The following is a 21648-nucleotide window of genomic DNA, read 5'->3' as shown; positions in this document are numbered from 1 at the left end:
AAATTGTGCAAAAATGAACACGTAGAGAAATTTTTTCAACATTTTTTAAAGAAAACTAAACAAACACAGAATGAACTTTATAGTGTGTTTAATCTGGATAAAACCTGTACACAATCTGTATAAAAACTGTAAATAAAATATGCAAAAACATGCAGTTAAAAATTGATTTTGGTGACTATCGGATCGATTAAAAAAGGTAGGAAACCCAATTGATCGTTATCATTGTCATAGACAACAGGACGGCTCGTAGCAGGGCAAAACCTTGAATGTTCCGACTGCCTTTTAAGGTTTATGGAACAGTAGTCACACAAAAAAAAATAAATCTAATAAAATGAAATGAAAAAAAAAAGTTTCTGAAAATCGTAATTTTTTTGTGAAAATATTCCCTCACACACCATTCTTCCGATTTTCAATAAAAGTAACGGAATATTTGTGCTCGGGTGAGTTTTTTTTCTTCAGAAAAATTTCAACTTTTTAACTAGCCATTTTGACGGGATTTTTCTACATAATTCGAAAGGTATTGTTGTCCTGAGCTTAAATTTGAAAAGATAATTCGGTGATTTTTTTCGTAAAGTTATGAGGGTTTAACGATTGCCATTTGGGCCAATTTGAGACAATTACCGCACGATATATTTCGCGCTTATAACGCGTAAGCGGAGATTTAATCCGTCTTAAAAGTAGTTCCAAATTGGTTTAACGGAAGGTTATTTGCCAAATTGATTTGTTAATGGGAGTGAAATCTATCACTTTGTACTTTATATGGCGATGTGAGGGGACTCAAATTTAAAAAAAAAAGATTTCCCATTCTATTTTTGACTTTTAATTTTTTCATGATATTACTGCTCAATAGACCTGAAAAGGTAGTATTTTGTTTTGGGAAGGGTCAATTGCTGTAAATAAACATGTTTGCATAAGCTGATCAAATTTCTACCTCGATCAAACTTTGTAACATCTCTACGTAACATCTCGGTTAATTGTTGTTCCGACTTTCGATACGAAAGTAAGGGAATATTTGTGCTCGGGGTGGGTTTTTTTTCTTCAGACAAATTTCGACTTTTTAACTAGCCATTTTTGATGGATTTTTTATATCATTCGAAAACTATTGTTATCTTGAGCTTAAATTTGAAAAGATATTTTACCTGTGATCATTTTTTGTAAAGTTATGGAGTTTAAAGATTGGCATTTTGGCCAATTTGGGACAGTTAACGCGCGATATAATTCGCGCCATTAACGCGTAAGCGGAGGTTTAATCCGTCTTAGAAATCGTTCCAAATTGGTTGAAAGAAGCCAATTTACCATAATTGATTTGTAATAGGAGCGAAATCTATTGTTTTGTTTTTTCTATGGCGTGTGGGGGGATGATTTTCATCGAAATATTTTAAATTTTTAGAAAAAAAAAGTTTTTCATTTATTTTTTTTTCATATAATTTTTTTTATGTTGTTTATCCCGCACCGGAGTTCCATGGATAATAATCGATTACATTGATTTTTCGTGGTCTGTCTCAAACAATTTTTGATAATAATCGATTATAATCCATTAAAAATGGTTTTAATGAAACTATTTTTCTAATCAATAAAATCCGAATATAATCGATTAAAATCCAAATATAATCGATTATTTTTGAAAGAAATTGAAACTTGTTTTCGAGGCAAAATGATCCATTTTTAATCAATTATAATCGATTATAATGGATTTTTTTGAGGGGTTATTCTTGAAATTTACAATTTTGTTTAAAATTATCTCAATTCCTGTGTAGTGCAGTTGCTACGAATTACGTTTCATAAAATGTTACATTTCAGAATAAAATTTATATTTTTTTGTCTCTACTTTTTTTTAATTCATCGCTATTTAACTAACACTTCATCCCCCCCCCCAGTTCAGCCCTTAGTTTACTACATCCACCAGTTTACTACCCCCCCCCCCCCCCCCCCGCTCACTCCCCCTCCCCCAGTTTACCAGTCCTCCATTTACCCTCCCCCAGTTTACCAGTCCTCCGTTTACCCTCCCCCAGTTTACCCGAATTTATTTAACCCCCCGCCCCTAGCTTCTAAACACCTCCCCCCAGCTCCCCGCCCCCAGCTTCTCTCCGCCCCAGCTCCCCCCTCCCAGCTCCCATCCCCAGCTTCCCCCCCCCCCCCCAGTTTACCCTACCCTTTAGCTAAAGGGGAGGGGGAAGCTTGAGGGTGCGAGGGTATGACGGGGATGACCAATTCAAAGTCATGAGCTTTTGAAATCTCGGTGATGCCAAAAAGTTAAGCCTAATAGAGCGTGCATTACGTCGCCAATCCGTGTTATTTGGTTTTTGCGGAATCGGTGCCAAAAAGCTAAAAATCGTGTGTCCCGGATTCCGGAACACACGCATTTTCTTTGATAATTTTAGATTCCGTGGATTCCTAATTCAAACCAGTTTGTATGTGACCAGCTTTTTTCATGGATTCCGGGACAGCTAAAACCACCGATTTTGTGGCCAATCCCGGAATCCATGACAAAAACCATGGAATCCGATACCATATTAAAACGCATTAAAAAACGGTTTTACCATGGATTCCTGGGCTTTTGGCTTCTGCGTGTTCTGGAATCCGGGAATTTACCAAGATGAGAGGGACCGGATTCCATGACATTTTTCAACAATTATCAATACACAAAATTAGAAATGTTTAGTGTTTTGCCATGGATTGCATGATTAACACAACTGTTAATGATACCATGATAAACAAAAGAAATCTTTTAGTGACTTAAGTGACTTCTTTCGAAAAGAAAGAGGTTAAAAACTATTGTATACTCTATACAGTTCAACTGTATCACTCTATACTGTATACTATATACTCTATACTGTATACTGTATATACATATTTTTCAATTAGTTTAGTTTCACTAGTTTTACATGTATTTGATGTTCATGTTGTAGAACAACAATATTCATTCTTCTAGAGCATTTAAAATGTACAGGATTTCGGCATGCATTTTTTCAAAACAGGTAATTGTAACCGTTACCGTAACGTGACAATGGGGACCATTTGTCATTTACAGGAGTTCAGCATTCTAGCAAATTTTATAATTAGTTTAGTTTAACTAGTTTCATTTGATGTTCAACATTTGAAGTTCAGAAAAACAGCCTGTGAGTTGAATATGAATACTACTCATGATTATTCAACACTAAAACTTGAGTCTCATAAACTATTCAACACTTAAGCTTGAGTCTCATTATAGGATAAGTTAGTAACTTGTTGTCAGAAAAAGTTTGCACACGCGTGCGCACAACTCAGTGTCAAGATTCACACTATATCATATAGTAACTATGCTAGTTACTTTAAATCACCATTGCATAAATTCAATTCATCATTGTTTTGAAAAAAGTCCTTCATCGAAAGATTCAACAAAAGTTACTCACAATTGTCAACAATGGAATTATGGAATAAAATTTTAATTTCTGGCGCTGACTCAGACATTAACCGTCAATTTGTTGACTGTAACATTCTGGATGCAATTGCCGAAAAGTTTATCCAAAAAAGGTACGACAAGTTATCAAAGATTCTTGAAGAGATGCTCTCAGGGACGGATAAGTGGATCGTTTCTGATGTTCTTCGTCAGATATCTGTGCGGGGACAATAAAAAAAAGCTACAATTTTAGCAGTAAGTAACTCTTCACAAATTTATCGTTTTCAGTCACCAAACATTCTTTACGTTGATTAATTCAACTTCAATTACGTTCAATTACGTTCATCTTTACGTTCAATTAAAATTCAACTTTCAATAAAAATTTATATCCAATTGGGACAACACAACACCGTTTAGGCTCGCGTAATGCAACTCGTAATTCTTCGTGGTTCAAGATAAATGCCTTGGACCAAGACTCGGAAGGAGCTAGTAAAATGTTTCTTCGGTCCAATGTTCATACCTGACGAAGTTGATCCTTATAAAGCGCTCAAAGCAACCGAAACTTCATTTTCTTTTGAACAGTGCGGCACTCAATCAAACCTACCTCAAACATTGGAAGAGTCAAGACACGTTTCCAGGATAATGAAACGATCAAAATTTATGTCTATAACAGCTGACAACTCCCAACAACTATGGGGACAAGTGCTGAAACTGATCTGACAAAAAATAATTCAAATGAGCACATTTGTTAAATTGATTCGACAATCCGCATTCAGCCGTAAAAAGACGTATTCTGGGTATAGAAAGAATGACACAAATGGCTTACGAGTTTTGGCGATGGAACTATTTTCTAAAAGAGGTTCAACGAAGGATTTTGAGTTTTGCTTGGGCATCGCTTGTAAAACTGGAAACGTAGAAGAAGTGATCAACATTATCCGGAATAGATTACAACTGATTGGCCTCGGACATAATTTAGTACCCTCAATGAGAAATGTCCAACGATCAACTGCAAGCCTTGAAAATCACTTTTTGGCCTTGTGCAAACCACAGAAGTCCTTCTCTGGATTCAGAACGGACTTGGTTGCATGTATACAACTAGCTGTTTTTCTATTGTTTAAAACAGAAAACATCAACAACGTTAAAGTCGATATTTGGGGTGACGGTTGTGAAATTGGTGGCACAGAAGTTACGAGAATGGCTTTTAGACTACTTTCTGAAGATATTAGCGCCCAATCTGCTACGAGCGTCTTCTGCTTCGCAGGTACTCCTTTTTCTAAAATCATTTTAAAATCATTTCAAGTTTTTTTCTCAACTTGAGACCAAAATGATTTTTTAGCTTATCGAGGAAAAGACTCAAGGTTTGCGATGGAGTTGAACTTGGGACCGAATGTTGTCGGATGTCAAGAGTCAGGGTGGTTATTCCAGCAAACAAATCAGTTGAAAAATTTGGGAGCAAAATTGACGTACAGTGGAGATACCCCGTTTCTCCATCGACTGATACTGGGCTCCGGAAACGACCTGTCTACAGATTACCCTTCTAAGATGGCACTTTATGTAGAAGACGAATGTTTTCTACCTTCCCTTTGCGACAAAATAACTGGTCGAAGAACGGATGTAAAGATTCCATTTCGCACGAATACTCCTGAAACTTCTTAATGACGTGAGATGCAGCATTAGTTTTCCTTAATGACGTGAGATGCATTTGCCCAGATGCCACGCACATGCTCACTCGATGCGTTGAAAGTGACCTGAGAAAAATGGCTCAAAAAATTATCAACGACAAAAGTCCGTTCGAAATGGAGTTTCTTCACCGCTTTGAACAGAATCTGTCAAGTCGTGATGCCAAGAGACCCGTCTTCCAATTTACAAGAACTGCGAAAAATGCGCAACAAGTTGGAACTGTTGGAGCGGTATCGTTATCTGGAAGTGGTGCCTTAACTGTTATCGCGGACAAAGAGGAGTTGAAGGTATGCTAAATTACCATTTTAATGTATCCTCATAATTTCATCAAATGTTACAATTTAGGATGCCAAATTTGGAACAATAACCGACCTATATGATGGAGTGTGGTGCGATGAAATAGTTAGCGGTACCTCAGATAAAACCGTCGCAAATTCCATTGATGTCCTCAAAGTCTTGCATCCAAATTTGTTCACGAAAGAGGACCCTAAAGCAAAAGGAAAACTTTCTATAACGACTCTGGATGCAAGCGAACTTTTGAGAAAAAGCTTGAACCGTTGTATTACTATCTTGAGAAGTTTTAAGGAGAGTTTTAACGTAATTGCTTTCAATTTTTGGGCGGAAACCTACTATTAAACTTCTTTACTATTATTCGCAGAACACGGACTGACGCCATACAAACTCAAGCTGGTGACTATTCCGAAATTGTTGAAGGAAATTTTGTGGTGTCCCCGTGGAACCACATTTGCGAAGGTCTAGAAAAATCTAACCATCACGCCAGCAAAGATTTTCATACAAGAACAATGCGTGGAGGCGGAAAAATGTGTAATCATGATCCACTTTTTCTTGAAAGTTTTTGCTCTTTTTGCAAGCTCCTTCAACGTACTAAAGCAGAAAAAGAAGTGCCTGACGTTTTAGCGAATCTTACGAGTGTTTTCAACGTGTCATTAGGACAAACTTATCTGGAAATATGCATCGACGCAGTACCGAATCCTCGTATTGCTGTCGGAGAAGTGCGTGCGAAGAATAAGATGTTAACTGGGATGAGATTTTACGTACTGGGCTCGTTTGCTGGAACCCCTGCAGTTGATGGAGAAAACAGACACGTGCCTCGTCTAACAGCCCAACTTATGATGGAAAAGTGGATCAAGGAACATGGGGATTCTGTTTACCGAAAAGACACAGCAGAGACTCTCTTATATTCACACTCCAAAACCCCGCATTGTTACATAGTTTTGAGGGAAGAAACCGATCTTTCAATTGGAACTATGACAACGGAAGAAGTTGATGAATTCTACACGACGCTTAGAAAGGGCCAAACAAAAAAGAAAAAGATTCAAAATGAAAGTGGAACTTCTGATTGTAACAGTGAAAATGGAGAGCGAAGAAACTCGAAAGGAATACGAAAAAAATCACAGGCAGCTTTAATTTGTGAGCTTTTTGCTGGAGGCAATTTTCAGTTCCTCAAAGTTCAATTTATTTTTGATACAATCAAATCTGATTGTGTTCTTGATCCTAAAAACTATATTTTGAAGCCAGGATCAAGTTTCAGAAAGATAAACGTCAACGTTAATGGATCAATGTGGAGGCAAAAAACTGAAGAAAATGTTTCGGCCATTAGTTCACTGCGAAAATTTAGAAAATCCAAATGCGAAGAATCCGCTTTATAACTTTTTCATTTGTCTTTCAATTTTGTTATTATCTTAATTTCCACTAAAACCGTTATCAAAAGTTGACAGTGACGTGCAATTTAGTTTTGTCGTTCCTAGTTTTGTCCATCAATAAAGATTAATTACATCATATACATATTAATATATATCATACTATGATAGTATAATAGTTATAGTATCAATATTAGTATATATTAGTAATATTAGTATAATTTTTTAGTATAATAGTATTCATATCAATCATATAATATTTTATATACTCAGTCCAGTCTACAGTGGACTTCAAGTCCATGTAAGTTACTTCAAGTATGATATATATATATAAATTATATATATATATATATATATATATATATATATATATATATATATATAAGTTTATGTAATTGCTACATGATGTACTAGTAGTACAGTGCTACTAGTTGGTAACTGTTAAAAAGGCTTTGTCCCGGATTCCGGGCCAGAAAAGAATTCAGTCCTCGGATTTCGGCAGACAACTTTTTTGAGATTACACAAAATAAATTATTGCAAAAAAACGGCCTATATCAAAATCAGTAGTTTACAGTAATTTAGCAGACTTGTCCAATGCTTTCTCTGTTACCATAGCAATAAATCTGTCTCTCTGAGAAAGTTTCTCTGATACATGTGGCAGTGCATTGTTATTCACACACACCGTGCAGCGCAGTCGTTTAATTAGTCACATGAGCTTTGAGACGGCAGGAATAGTATATAACTTTCTCGTGTCTTTTCTCGTAACTTTCTTGTCGGCGAAAAGTTATTGATAACATTGTTTCAATTATTTTTCATTTATTCGTTTATCGCAGCGAAGATTATAACCCACCTTCAAACTTTCAAAGTTGAATTTAAATTCAACAATTGTTACAAGTTAAATTTCTTATTTTCAGTAAGAAATGCCAAATCGTCAGAGAAGAGAAACTGACAAAACCTGCAATGGTAAGTAATTATAATAATTAAGTGTAAATTAGAATGGTTAAACCATCATGATGATACATGAACTTCAGTTGAACTACAGTTATGATTGGTCTTAAACAAAATACACTTTGTGTTTTTGAGTGAATTTAAAGTTCATTTGATTGATTTTTTGATTGACAAAAACCTCTAGATTGCATTATAAAGAAAAATAAATTATTTAAATACTGAAATATCGACCGTCAAGTGTGACAATCATTGTCATGATACGGCCCGTATAACCGGGTTATACTAAATTACTGAAACCGTTTCGTGACCGTCACGAATCATTCGTGAATGAATTCGTAATTCACGAATTCGTGACGAATCACTGAAATCAACCATATTAGAACAACCGATAATTACAGGAAAATGGCATGCATGTAACCTGGTAATCAACAAAACTTTTATTGGTTTTTTCAGAAGCCAGTACTGTAATTAAATTACATCATGTTATTAATCAATAATCATTCACATATTAGAATTTTGCTTCCATCATCCCATGATATATCAGTGATAAACTATAACTTTTTTAGAATGTCGTAAAGTCTTTCACTCTACCGGCACGCTCAACCGCCACAGAAGACTAAACGTTTGCCGAGCTAAGCAGGTCAAACGGGAGAGCATGCTCCGATGCATGTTTTGCTTGCTGAAAAAAGGAAGTAAGTGGGTAGTTTGTCCGGGTGAGTCAAACCCATTTGAAAAAACCCAAAGAACCAGCGTTGTGACTTCATTTAAAAAAGTTAACTCCATTCTTCGTTCAAGAAACATCATATTTCTATTTCTATCATAAATAATGATTATTTTCACTAAACGTGCCAAAATCCTGTACTACAGGATGTACTACAACAAAAGTAGTACTTTTGAACAAATTTTTTCGAGCTTTTGAGAACGATAAAAAAGTTGTAGGCATTGGCCTGTGATAAAAATTGGCAATGTTTTGTCATTTGACACTGGATTCCGGGCCTCATGGCTAAAGGTTTGAACATGAATTCCGAGATCAATTCCTTGCCTAGTTGACAGCATTCGAAAGTGCCATGGATTCCGGAGATATATTCATTAGGCCCGTAATCCATGGATCTTTCGAATGCTGTCAACTATGCAAAAAATTGATCTCGGAATTCTGTTCAAACCTTTAGCCATAAGGCCCGGAATTCAGTGTCAAATGACAAAACATTGCCAGTTTTTATCACAGGCCAATGCCTACAACTTTTTCATCGTTCTCAAAAGCTCGAAAAAATTTGTTCAAAAGTACTACTTTTGTTGTAGTACATCCTGTAGTACAGGATTTTGGCACGTTTAGTGAAAATAATCATTATTTATGATAGAAATAGAAATATGATATTTCTTGAATGAAGAATGGAGTTAATTTTTTTAAATGAAGTCACAACGCTGGTTTTTTGGGTTTTTTCAAATGGGTTTGACTCACCCGGACAAACTACCCACTTACTTCCTTTTTTCAGCAAGCAAAACAGACTAGAGTATGTAGACTAGAGTAAAGGATGTAAGACGTTCTTCTTGATAGCCCCGACGAGCATCAACCAGGATCTCTTCAACCAGTTCCTGCAGCAGTCCCGAAGGAAATTTTTCTTCGGTTCCCATGAAGGCTTGAATATGGGAGGGTGCCAAGCTATCACGCTGAAAGCGCGACAAGGTTTAATCATGCCAGCGAATATGATTCATATGGTGGAGACGACAGGCGTTTCTGTCGCCTATGGAGTTAACTTCATTTTCAAGAATCATCTTCGTCTGGCCGCTGATACCTTCAAGACAGAACGCGTTCAGAAAACAAAGTTCACTGAATGCTACCCTTCTTTCTCGTTCCTTGCGCTTACTCATATTGTGTCTCGAGTACAGTGAGTCGTTTAACATCGTTGAAAGTTTAACATCATGTTAAAGAGTCAACTGTGAAAATCTGTGGTTGAAGTTTATAATAATGTAACCTCAAAATCAATAACTGGAATATTAGGACAAAATCTATTTTTTTGAAATTTTTGAATTTGTTTACAGAGATGGATCCGACAGAAATGTCGATGAGCTTGCGGCAATTTTTGACGTGTTTCAAATTCTGAAAAAAACACGACTCATCGTTTGCACAACATGTCTCCCTAGTAAAAGACAACGTACGTACAAATTATGCTCAAGTTGAAATATTGAATATTTTTCACACAATTTTATACATAACGTTTTGGTAAAACTTCTCTGAGTTTATGACAAAATTAATTTAATATTACTCAGTAATATTACTCATCAAGGCTTGATGTAACTTACATATATATTCAATGTATATCAAGTATATATCAATATATACTATATATAGTATACTATATTTATAGTATAAAGTTGAACATATTTTTTGATGTCATCCAGTATTGTTTTCGTTTTCCAGGATAAATTACTTGCAACTGGAAACTCTTCGAACCTGGGTAACAACTTCTCTAATGTTGAACTTTTGGAAAAGCGAATCGAACTCATGATGATGCTGAGGCAACATGATTGTGTCCTAGTCAGTCCAGCCCCAAGTCCAAACAAAAAGTTAAAGGCAAATCCTTCAACCTGACAGCCGTTTATGCCAACCACTGTAGATTGCTCAAAAAAATCTTCTGCTCCCTAGCGACCGCATTTAACGTGTTATTTTTCTCTCGATTATTCAAACATGAAACAATAACATTCGATGTGCAGTCCACTTTCTTCCAAATTCTGTGTAAATACGCCTTTCAACTCCTTCGCGGCGCGCAGTTATCACTGTGAGTGACCGTCAAAGTGACTTTATGATGATAATTTATAACTTACGTCATTGAATGACGTTATGATGATGATTATGATTATACTGTAAATTTTTTTTCAGTACTGCTTGTACTGACACTGTCAAAAAAACATAGCTTAAAGCTCTTACTATGAGCCTCATGAGAAACATTTCCAATTGAAGTGTTTGCAAACAATTTGTTTTCTTTTCATTTAATAGAGAGAAAAAATTGATTGCCAATTTTCGGATTTGAAAAAAATTACATTGTCAAGGTTTGAAGTTTTTGAAACTTTAATTGATCACATTCACGCGAAAACACTGAAATTTGAACTTGTTGAACTAATAAAAATAATGGGGTTTTGACTGTTCTAAGTTGTGTGAAAAAAGAGTCCGGTAGTCTTCTTCACTTGCGTAGTGGCCTGTGCACGTTTGAACGTTGCATCGTAAGTTGAAACTTGTGAATTCACGGTGTTCTGTAATCCTTAAATACTTTATAAGTGTATCATGACCATTGTCTTTTTGTGCGGGCAATACTTCGGATATTGCTGCACTAAACTTGACCACTTCCTTTTGGGATTCTGTCGAAAAACCCATTATTTGTCTTGTTAGTTTGGTCACGGGTCCAAGATTGAAAGTGATGGAGTTTTTGTCCCTAGCCAGTCCAACAGCACGTTTCAAGGCGGAAAACACCGCAAACGATAAATTGATTGGATGTTCAATTGCATTGAAGTCACACGTTTCATGGTGAAATGTTACAAAATTAGTCACGTGCCAAAATCCTGTACTTTTGAATAAAAGTATTTGAGTAATTGAAAACGATAAAAATTGTAGGCATTAGCCTGTGTTTTCACGTGCCAAAATCCTGTACTTTTGAACAAAAGTATTTCAGTTTTTGAAAACGATAAAAAAAATTGTAGGCATTAGCCTGTGATAAAAATTGGCAATGTTTTGTCATTTGACACTGGATTCCGGGCCTTATGGCTAAGGGTTTGAACATAAATTCCTAGTTCGTTTCTCAGCCGCAAGCATTGTTAAATTCCATGGAATCCGGGACGTGACAAATTCGGAATGTTTCAAATGAAAATTGTAGGCCTTAGCCTGTGATAAAAATTGGCAATGTTTTGTCATTTGACACTGGATTCCGGGCCTTATGGCTAAAGGTTTGAACATGAATTCCTAGTTCGTTTCTCAGTCGTAAGCATTGCAAAATTCCATGGAATCCGGGAAGTGACAAATTCGGAATGTTTCAAATGAAAATTGTAGGCCTTAGCCTGTGATAAAAATTGGCAATGTTTTATCATTTGACACTGGATTCCGGGCCTTATGGCTAAAGGTTTGAACATGAATTCCTAGTTTTATTTCTCAGTCGTAAGCATTGTTAATTTTCATGGAATCGGGGACAATAAAAATTCGGAATGTTTCATTAAAAAAACTTTACCTTGAGGTAGTCTTCACAAGCTAGCTGAACCAAGAGTGCAGGCATCCTTATAGAAATGTCCTCGTTATTTATGCATGTCAACTGTGCAAAGGCCTTTTTTGTCCCTCCCTCAAACTCCAAGCTGTCTACTCTGCAATTTTCCCCTCCATAGAAAGCTGTTCATCCAACCTGAGAAACAAAGAATTGAATTTTTATACAAAATATTTTGATCGGGCGCTGAGACATATATTCCTAACTTTATGACATCTGAAAAAATCGCGGCACACACTTCCAATGCTTGTAATTATTTTGTTAACAAACCTTGAGGACACCGTTGGAACAAGGGACAAAGGTCAAAGGCACTATGTCTTCTGTGGCTTCGAGAAGTGTCAGCATGTCAATTTCTTTTTCGTCTTTTTTAGCTCTTTTTGTAGGATTACGTTGATGATTCTGAACCTCACATGGCTCCAAAACTAAAGTAGCCGTGTCACAAAAATATGTCTGAAACAATTCACGATTTCAAACAGATTATGAATGAAGTTAAAATATGTTTTTCAATTTCAGCTATTCAAAAAAACTTCTTTTGAAGTTGAACTTCTTTCCGAGTGATGTTTTGAAAGATGTTTTTCAAAGCGAGTAAGTACCTCAGATGTAAGCGTATCTTCAAAGAGCCCTTGATTTCGAAGTTGATTGTATTTTACAACCAATATGTTAGCCTCTGGTTCTTCTCGGGGGTTTTCATCGTGCTCCGAGTCCAAAATTCTCAATGTACATTCCCGTTTGAAAAGATCGTTGTACAGTACAACCCCTGTCATCAGAATGCATTTTTCAACGCAATCTGTTTCACAAGCAGCACAGAAAAAAACATCTGTATTGCGAGTTAAGCGTCTTGGGTTGAACAGAAGTGGATCTTTTTTGTTTCTTCTTTTAGCCCTATCTGGCTCTTCAACAACTTTGATTGTCTTTCTTATTTTCCAATGTTTCATCCTCCGATTGTCGCGAAGGTCTTCTGGAATTGTTATCTGTACGGCCGGACCCTTCCATTCAGTCCATTTGACACTCACACCCCAGTTACTAATGAAACCCGGTATTCTAGCGGCTTCCCAAATGTACGTCACTTCATCAAGAACTTGCACTTCTTCTTTTTCCTTGAACAATGATGGAAGCATCTTGTAGGAGTGATTTTATCTAAATGAATAATATTTAGTACAATCATTGTACTCATGATGAGTAATTGTCATGATGAGTATTTTTTTTAACAACCAATTTAAACCTTTATGTTTAACCGCATAAAACGACTATTGAAACGATAATTGAAGTTCAATTGGTATTCAATTGGTACTCAAATTGGTTGTGATAATATGCCATATTATACTATATTATATTATTGCAGTAATTTAGCAATTAAGAGTCAATTATACACTGCATAATATAATATAGTATAATATGGCATGTTATCACAACCAATTTGAGTACCAATTGAACACCAATTGAACTTCAATTATTGAAAAATACTATTATTAGTAAGTTGTTAGTAACACCCTCCGAGGGTGATTCATTCGATTCTGCAATCCTTTCTAGTCACTTCTCATTTCATTCCAAGTTTCGTTAACCTGAACTATGGACTCCGAACTTCCTGCTGTGAATACTGCGCAACTTGAAACTCCTGCTTTCCATAGAGATCATAATGAACCTCCATCTAGTCAACAGTCTGTTACTAACAGATGTAGTACATCTCGGAGTTTCGACCAAATTTTGCACAGCTCCCATCTGTGGAAGTTCCTTTAGGAACCCCCATCCGATTCGGCCCTATGCCCTATGCTGAACCTTGTACAATTATTACAGATGTTAATCATAATGACAATACTTACCACACATTGGAGACTCCGCAGCAAGTGTCTTCTCGAAGTGAAGGGTATTCAAACTTCATTAGCCCAATTCCAGTGGTGTACCCACACTTTGATCCCGCTTTTTTTCATAGAAATCAAATTGCCAGCCAGCCCACTGATCATCATGATGATTACACTGCCAATGGAACAGAACTCAGTCGTTTTTTTTCTCAACCTTCAGAATCAACTCCTTCAAACCAGCATTCATCAACTTTGTCATGGGAAATACCTCTGTTCACGCCGCAGTCGGCGACTGCCACTCAGGCTGGCAGTTCAAGTACAGAGCCTCCGACTGAGTCTTCATCTGAGAATATGGCAAAACGAGTTATTCCAACGAACAATGACTCGCAAACCGAGGTAAGATTCCTTTTCTTTTGAAACAAAAAGCATTTTTGCTGCTCAAATCGTGAAGAGTTGGAAACTTTCAGCTAATGTTTTTGTTCACTTTTGTAGTTCAACTAACAGTTTTTGTTTTGAGTTTAGATAGCTGCAAAACTTGCACGCGTTCAAGAACAACTTGAAGCTGCTTCGTCCAAAGACGACCAAAATGAACATTGCGAGAGGCAAGAAATCGAAACATTTGTTAAAGAGCACTTGGATGTTTTCCAAGAATCGGGTTTTTTAACCCATAAACAACGTGTTTCGTTATTTCAACTTGTGACAGCCTTCTTATACTGTTATGTCGTGCCATCAATGCTAGAAAAAACCATAAGCTGCACGTCTGTTCATGCAGTTGCACAAGCGTTTGTGGCATTGTCAGATGAGGACGATACTTGTATAACGGTTTCAATTGAACCAAGTGAAAGTGAGTCATCTTGAATTTCTTCCGTATAACTTTTTTTCAAAATTGTGAAACTGTTTGTTTAGTGTCTACTGAACGTTCGAATCACATTTTGCCGCGATGGCTCGTACAGGGTTTGAAACTTTATCACACTGAAGTTCGACCACATTTCTTAACTCAGAGTGTCCCGGAAGAAAAGATTTCTTTCAACCGATCTTTCCCTGAGCAACCAATCCAAGTCAAAACAGAACTTTTTTTTGTGAACTCCAGTGGAAACACCAAGTTTCGTGTGAATAGATTTGCCGCCACAATTTCTGACATGGTACGTTTCAACTTTTAACTTATAAGTCTGTGGAAGTTGAACTTCCTAATATGATTTGAACACAACGGGGAATTCGTTCTAGAAGGATCTGTTTAGATTTCTGCTCAAATGGAGCCTGCTAAGCGACCCAAGACATTGCTCGATCGTCAAGTGGCAAAATTCATGCCTTTGTCAAAGGATCCTGCATTTCAACTGGTGAAACACAAAACGAAGGAAATTCACAAGGTACTACTTTGATTTTCCAAGAATTTTTTTAATTTAAAAAACGTTTCGACCCGCAAACTTTCGGAAAGTTTCGACTGTTTCAGTTGATTTGTCCTTCACAGTTTTTTTATACAGTATCACAATTTATCAATTGGATGTATCAAACAATACGCTCACGTTTTTCCAGATTGTCAATCACACCTACAAATATGTTGAAAAAGCTGTGCGATGTAGACAAGATCAACAAAGATACATTAGACAGACAATTAGAGCACAAGCTTTTGTGAAACAGTATCCAAACTTTGTTGTATCGGAGACGCGCGTGTCGGGTTTTTTCCAGCGAAACAAATGGGAAACTCATCACGACCTAAAGAAAGTCATGTCCCAAATCGCCATGCTGCAGAAAGAGAAAAGCAAGCGACAACAAAAGCCGCTTTCTGATGCCAGCGGCATTAGTTATAAAGGCACTGGAAACTTTCTTTCATTGGAAGCAAAAACGCTTCTGGCCCACAGATGTGATACGCAAGAATGGGTTGGCATTTGTGATGTTGTTTTCCCTACCTTCGGAAGAGGTAATCTTGCGTTTCTTGAAAACGTTGACGACAAGTTTCCAAAACTTTCAAACGTTTCTTTTTCAAAAAAATTTCTTTTTTGATTCAAACGTTATAGTTTAAAGTTTTAAAAAGTCATAAAGTTTTCAACCAATACAGTTTTTTGAATTCCATTCAAAAATGCCATGTAACAGTGTTAAATAATATAGAGTAAACTTTAAATTTTGAACATTTTCTGATTCAGGCGTTGTCAGCACACAGGCCTTCCAGAAGGATGATATTATCATGGACTACCATGGGGTTGCTGTGACAGATAAAACATATCAAGATTTGATAAGGAACCGTTCTGTTCCGACTGAATTTGTGCTGGAAATTGGCGCGCCTGTGAAGCGTTTCATTGATGCTTCTTCAGAAGTGTGTGTTGAACATCCAACCAACCGCTGTCTTGGTCGACTGGCTAATCACAGCACGCTAAACTCCAAGAAGAATTTGGATGCGAATATGAAGATCATAGAAGTTGTTCTTAATGCCTTCGATCCGCCAAAACGATTAGCTGTATTCAAAGCCCGAAGAAACATTGAGCCTTTCGAACAGCTACGATACGATTATGGCGATAAAGTTGCTCGATACATGTTCAACATGTGAAGTTCACAAGCTCAGCTTTTTTACCTTAGAAACTTTTCAAGTTGTGTTACACCCATTCAATGGAAGTTCCATATATTTTATGTTCAACATACTGTATGTTACATACGTGTAGTTACTACTAGTAGTAGTTCAAACATTTGCACCCACAACTTTTTTCATCGAAGTACATGTACAGTATTCCGGCACGCTCGAAATTACTAATTACTTAGTAACTAATTAGTTAGTAGTTGCAACTACAAGTAGCCTACTTATAACTAAGTTTGATCAAACAAGTTCAGACACTGGCAGTGTCTTAACCTCAGTACAGTATTTCGGCACGCTCGAAATTAACTAATTAGTTAGTAGTTGCAACTACAACTAGTTATAACTAAGTTTGATCAAACGATTGTACCCACAACTTTTTTCATCGGAATACAGTATTTTAGCACGTAAGTTAATAGTTGCAGTTATAATAACTTGTAGGACAAACTAAACAAAAAAGATGGAATAAAATTGCTTAAAAACTGTAAACTTCTGCCAGATAAATTCAAAAATATAAAAGTCTTGGATTCCATGCCATTTTTCTCACTGGATTCCAACGTCTTGGATTCCATGGTTATAGTGTAATGAATTTATCAACTATTTGTTTAGCAACTATTTGTTTAGTGGTTGAGTAAAAATGGCTCGGATTCCGGGACCATGTCCTGGATTCCGAATTCAAGTAATTGTTCGCTATACCATGGATTCCGAGATTTTGCCAATTTTCGGTGGTTTAATTGATTGTCCCGGATTCCGGGATTTTGCGTATATGCCTGTTCGTACCGCCATGCGAGTATTTGAACGCGGAATCCATGGCATGTGCATGTTATATCATTTGAATTCGGAATCCATGTACACTAATAGTCAAATCTGACTATTGAAATAACACGGATTGGCGACGTAATGTGGTGCAAAAAATGAAATTTTCAAAATTTTTGTTTTTTTTTGTCTAAATTTTATTTTTTCAATATTGAGGGGGCAAGGGGATGTCATAATCGAATTTAGTTCTAAAATTGAAATGGATTATAATGCTTTAAATGGATTTTTATTTCAAAATAATCGATTATAATGGATTATTTTGGCAAAAATAATGGATTATAATCAATTATAATGGATTATAATGGATTTTTATTTTTCAAAAAAATCGATTTTATTGACCACATAATCGATTACGTTGTCTAAATTTGCCACAATAATGGATTATAAGGGATTATAATGGATTACAATGACAACATTTTAGACAACATTTTTCCATTATAATCGATTATTATCCATGGAACTCCGGTGCGGGATGTTATTACTGCTCCATAAACGGTAAAACGCAGTCGGAGTTTTCAGGGCTTCGCCCTGATACGAGCAGTCTTGTTTTGTTTTAAAAACCTTTTCGAAAGCTTGTTTCATTTCTTTTTCTAATTCCCTGCTTGAACCGAAAATCTTCAATAATATTAAACTTAAGTTAATCCGGAACATTTCTAACATTTCGGTAAGATAACAACCCTTTCCATTTTAGGAGAAGAAGGTGTTCATGTATGGCATACCAAGACGAAGAAACCCGAACAAATCAGGAAGGCTCCGAAGTTCAAAGTGTTTCTCAATGGAACTGTTCGGACGCAGTAAAAAGATAAACAAGAACCAGAAACATTTAATTGCAACATTGGCAAGATGCATCCAAAATGAAGAGTCAAACTACACGCACTCTTAAGAAATTCATTCACAGAATTGTTAATTTGAGTTTTGACGTAAAACATTTCTCAACAAATACAGTTTCAGTCATTGTTTTGTAATACAAATCCTTTTTAAAAATTGAAACACTTTTCTCTCGTTGTCAAGAAAAACTTTTTTTGAAGCTGGAATTGTTTCCATTTTGAAAATTTTGTGTAATTTAAACGCAAATCGCCAGTTGCTGAGCAAATATTGCAGAATATGTCTCGACAACATTCATAAAAATTACAAATAACAGCTTTTTTCATTTTTTTCTGAGAATTAGCGTTGATTTTTGGTCTGTGGTGTAAAGAAAAACTTCACAAACGCGTATACTGTAAAAAATTAAGCATAATCGACAACAGTTGTCTTTGAAAAACTTAACAAACAAAAATTTTAAAAAAGTTCTGTTTTAGTTTTGCACAAAATGTCTTCATTTTTTAGAAAACTGCTTTTGCAAAAGAAGCGCTAAGTTAGGATTTCTTAGTCCAAATGACCAATTTTTACTCGCTCGAAAATATGCTATTCTCAAAAGTTGAGACCAGTTTTTCTCGACGCTGGAACAACAGCTTGAATTTTTTAATGTTACTTTTTTTAATGTTACGGAAGAAGTTTTATTGTCAGTTCTAATGAACTCAGTTCCAACCGAAATTGATGAAGTCTTTTTCAAAACAGATGACTTCGCCGAAGACATTGCTATTAGTTGGAGTATTTTGATTTTCAATATTCTTTCATAGCTAACCGCACCGGAGTTCCATTGAAAATAATCAATTATATTGAACTTTCGTGGTCTGTCTCAATAAACAATTAAGTTAAAAATGGGTTATAATGAAACTATTTTTCTAATCAATATCAATAAAATCCGAATAAAAGTACAAATTAATCGATTATAATACATTAAAAGTATATTATAATCCTAATAATTTTTAGGCCAAAATAATCGATTAAAATCAATTATGATGGATTTTTTTGAGAGGTTATTTGTGAAATTTACAACTTTTATCAAATCTATCTCATTTCCTGTTTAGTGCAGTTGCTACTTAATACAATTCATAAAATGTTTTATTTCACGTTAAAGTTTATGTATTTTTTTAAATATAATATATATTGTGGTTTGAGCGGTGTTCCCACTGTTTACGTTAACTCAAACGTTCCACCCCCCTCAGTTTAGTTTAGCACCCCCCGTTTGTTTACCGTACCCCCCCCCCCGTTTACCCTAACCCCCCCCCCCCACCACAGTTTACTTTACCCCACCCCCTGTTTACTTTACCCCCCCCCCCCCTCTGTTTACTTCACCCCCCCCCCCCCCCTTTACTTTAACTACCCCCTCGGTTTACTTTACCCCCCCCCCTGCCAGTTCAGCACAAGTGCCATTCGCCACCGTACCCCCCCCCTATTTATTGGTAGATTTTGGGGGAGTGGGTTTATGATTGACATCCCACTCTCTTTAATTGCGGGGAGTTAAAAACTACTTGAGGGGGTGACGTTAGATATGGCATTTAACAAAAGACATGGCATACTTTTTGCGGGGAGTTAAAAACTACTTGAGGGGTGATGTTAGACATGGTTTTTAGTAAAAGACATGGCAGACATGGCATTCAAAACTCGCAAAAATTCTGCAAAAATAATCGAATTTAGTTCAAAATATAATGTATTATAATCAATCATAATAAAATATAATGGATTTTCCTAGCAAAAATAATCGATTATACTGACTATCTTGGCAAAAATAATCGATTTTAGTGCCAAAAATAAAGGATTTCAACGGATTATAATGGAGTTTAATTTTTCGAAAAACAATCGATTTCAATGACCACATAATCGATTAGGTGGTCTAAATTTGCCACAATAATGGATTATAATGACAACATTTTAGACAACATTTTTCCATTATAATTTATTTTTCATCGTGCAATCACTTATTGAGAGGTCTTCTTTTGACATGACTGTACCTGACGCAAACTGTACCTGACGCAAACTGGTTCAATTAATTGCAGACCTTGATCAAACAAATACAAAAATACTTATATACAGTTTTTGTTAAAATTAGCAACAACATCGAAGTGAAACAAGCTGAGCCGAACAAGTTCGCTGATTTGAACAAATTTCGTTGTTATGATGCGTATACGGATAAGCGATTAAGTAAACGCAATGTACCCTTTTTTTGTTCCGACTTTCGATACGAAAGTAACGGAATATTTGTTCTCGGGGTCATAGACATTGTTCCAAATTAGTCGAAGGAAGCTTATTTCCCATAATTGATTTTTTACAAGGAGCGAAATCTATCCTTTTGTACTTTATATGGCGTGTGTGAGGATTAATTTTTAAAAAAAATTTCAAATTTTAGAAAATAAAACTATAATTTAGTTTTTTTACATTTATTTCTTAACAATACGAGACCAAATTGTGCATTCTCTGCATTGTAAGCGGAATCCGCAACAGGCCAAAATCAGATTTGTCGCGGAATCCGCAACATTGCTATTTTTCTTTGATCTTCTATGTTGTTTTGGATTCCACAAATAAATACCTATATCATTGTGCCGCTCAAAATCGCTCAAAAAATAGGCGAACTTGCGGAATCCGCAACTTTATTTGCGGAATCCAGAACAGTTTGTGCAGTTTGTGCAGTTTGTGTTGTATCGTTAAATTGAGCTGTTGCGGAATCCGCAACTGTAAGTGGAATCCGCAAATTGTAAGTGGAATCCGCAAATTGTATGTGGAATCCGCATTTTGTTAGCGGATTCCCTTTACATCCATTTATATGTGTAGTAGTCTTTAAAATTATATCTTTTGAATACATGATTTGATTTCACTAGAATAGAAATTTACTAGAATAGAAAATTATTAGAATAGATCAGTGTTCGGGAATAAGGGAATCCCAATTACTAACCACTATTTGGGATCGCTGAAATCCCAAATACTGAGCTAATTTGACAATTTGCTATACGTTGGGTTTCTAATTACTCTCAAACTAATGACTCCAAATAATGGATATAATCCATATTTATTCCACATTATTCCAGTTCTTGGGATTCCATCAATCCCAAATACTGACCAGTATTTAGGATCGATGGAATCCCAGATACTGAACTAAATTGATGATTTGCTATGCGTTGGGTTTCTAACCACTCTCAACCTAATGACTATAATTAATGGATATTTTCCATATTTATTCCACATTATTTCAGTTTTCGGGATTTCATCAATCCCAAATACTGACCAGTATTTGGGATCGATGGAATCACAGAGACTGACCTAATTTGGCTTCGCCCTGATACGAGCAGCGTTGTTTTTTTAATGAAAAATACAACTTGTGCAATGCAGTTTTAAGTAACGTCAGCACGTTTTTTTTATTCTCTGTTTTTCTTACACATGATTACCGTTTAGATAACATATTATACTTATTGTTTTGATTAATTTGTTAAGATTACAGTTGAATTTATATATTACTCTTGCCTGAAGAAATGAGTCTATCAAAAAACATATCTGCAAGCCAACAAAACTTCGCTAAAAATCGATATCTCGGTGGTGCAGCGATACCAAAAACACAGGTAAATTTTCATGAACTAAATAAAAATCTTCCCAGTCCCCTTCCCTCTTGGGCATAACCAATGCCCCAAATCAACCCCTCCCCCACCAGCAGCATTCCCCTCCCCTATCAACCGTCCCCCAGCAG

The 21648-nt window shown here is 36.0% G+C and overlaps 1 protein-coding gene across 1 annotated transcript in view; it reads left to right on the top strand.

Moving 5' to 3' along the window:
* LOC134840083 (galactosylgalactosylxylosylprotein 3-beta-glucuronosyltransferase 3-like) overlaps nucleotides 1–18037 on the top strand; it is a 59705-nt gene extending 41668 nt beyond the window's left edge. The window contains exon 6 of the mRNA XM_063855769.1: nucleotides 17782–18037. Coding sequence (XP_063711839.1) covers nucleotides 17782–17888 — 107 coding nt within the window. The 3' untranslated portion in view covers nucleotides 17889–18037. The remainder of the gene's footprint in view (nucleotides 1–17781) is intronic.
* The last annotated feature ends 3611 nt before the right edge of the window (nucleotides 18038–21648 follow it).

The sequence above is a fragment of the Symsagittifera roscoffensis genome, chromosome 2 (genome assembly GCF_963678635.1).
Source record: "Symsagittifera roscoffensis chromosome 2, txSymRosc1.1, whole genome shotgun sequence".
NCBI classification, from domain to species: domain Eukaryota; kingdom Metazoa; phylum Xenacoelomorpha; order Acoela; family Convolutidae; genus Symsagittifera; species Symsagittifera roscoffensis.
This window is presented reverse-complemented; position numbering and strand designations above follow the sequence as displayed.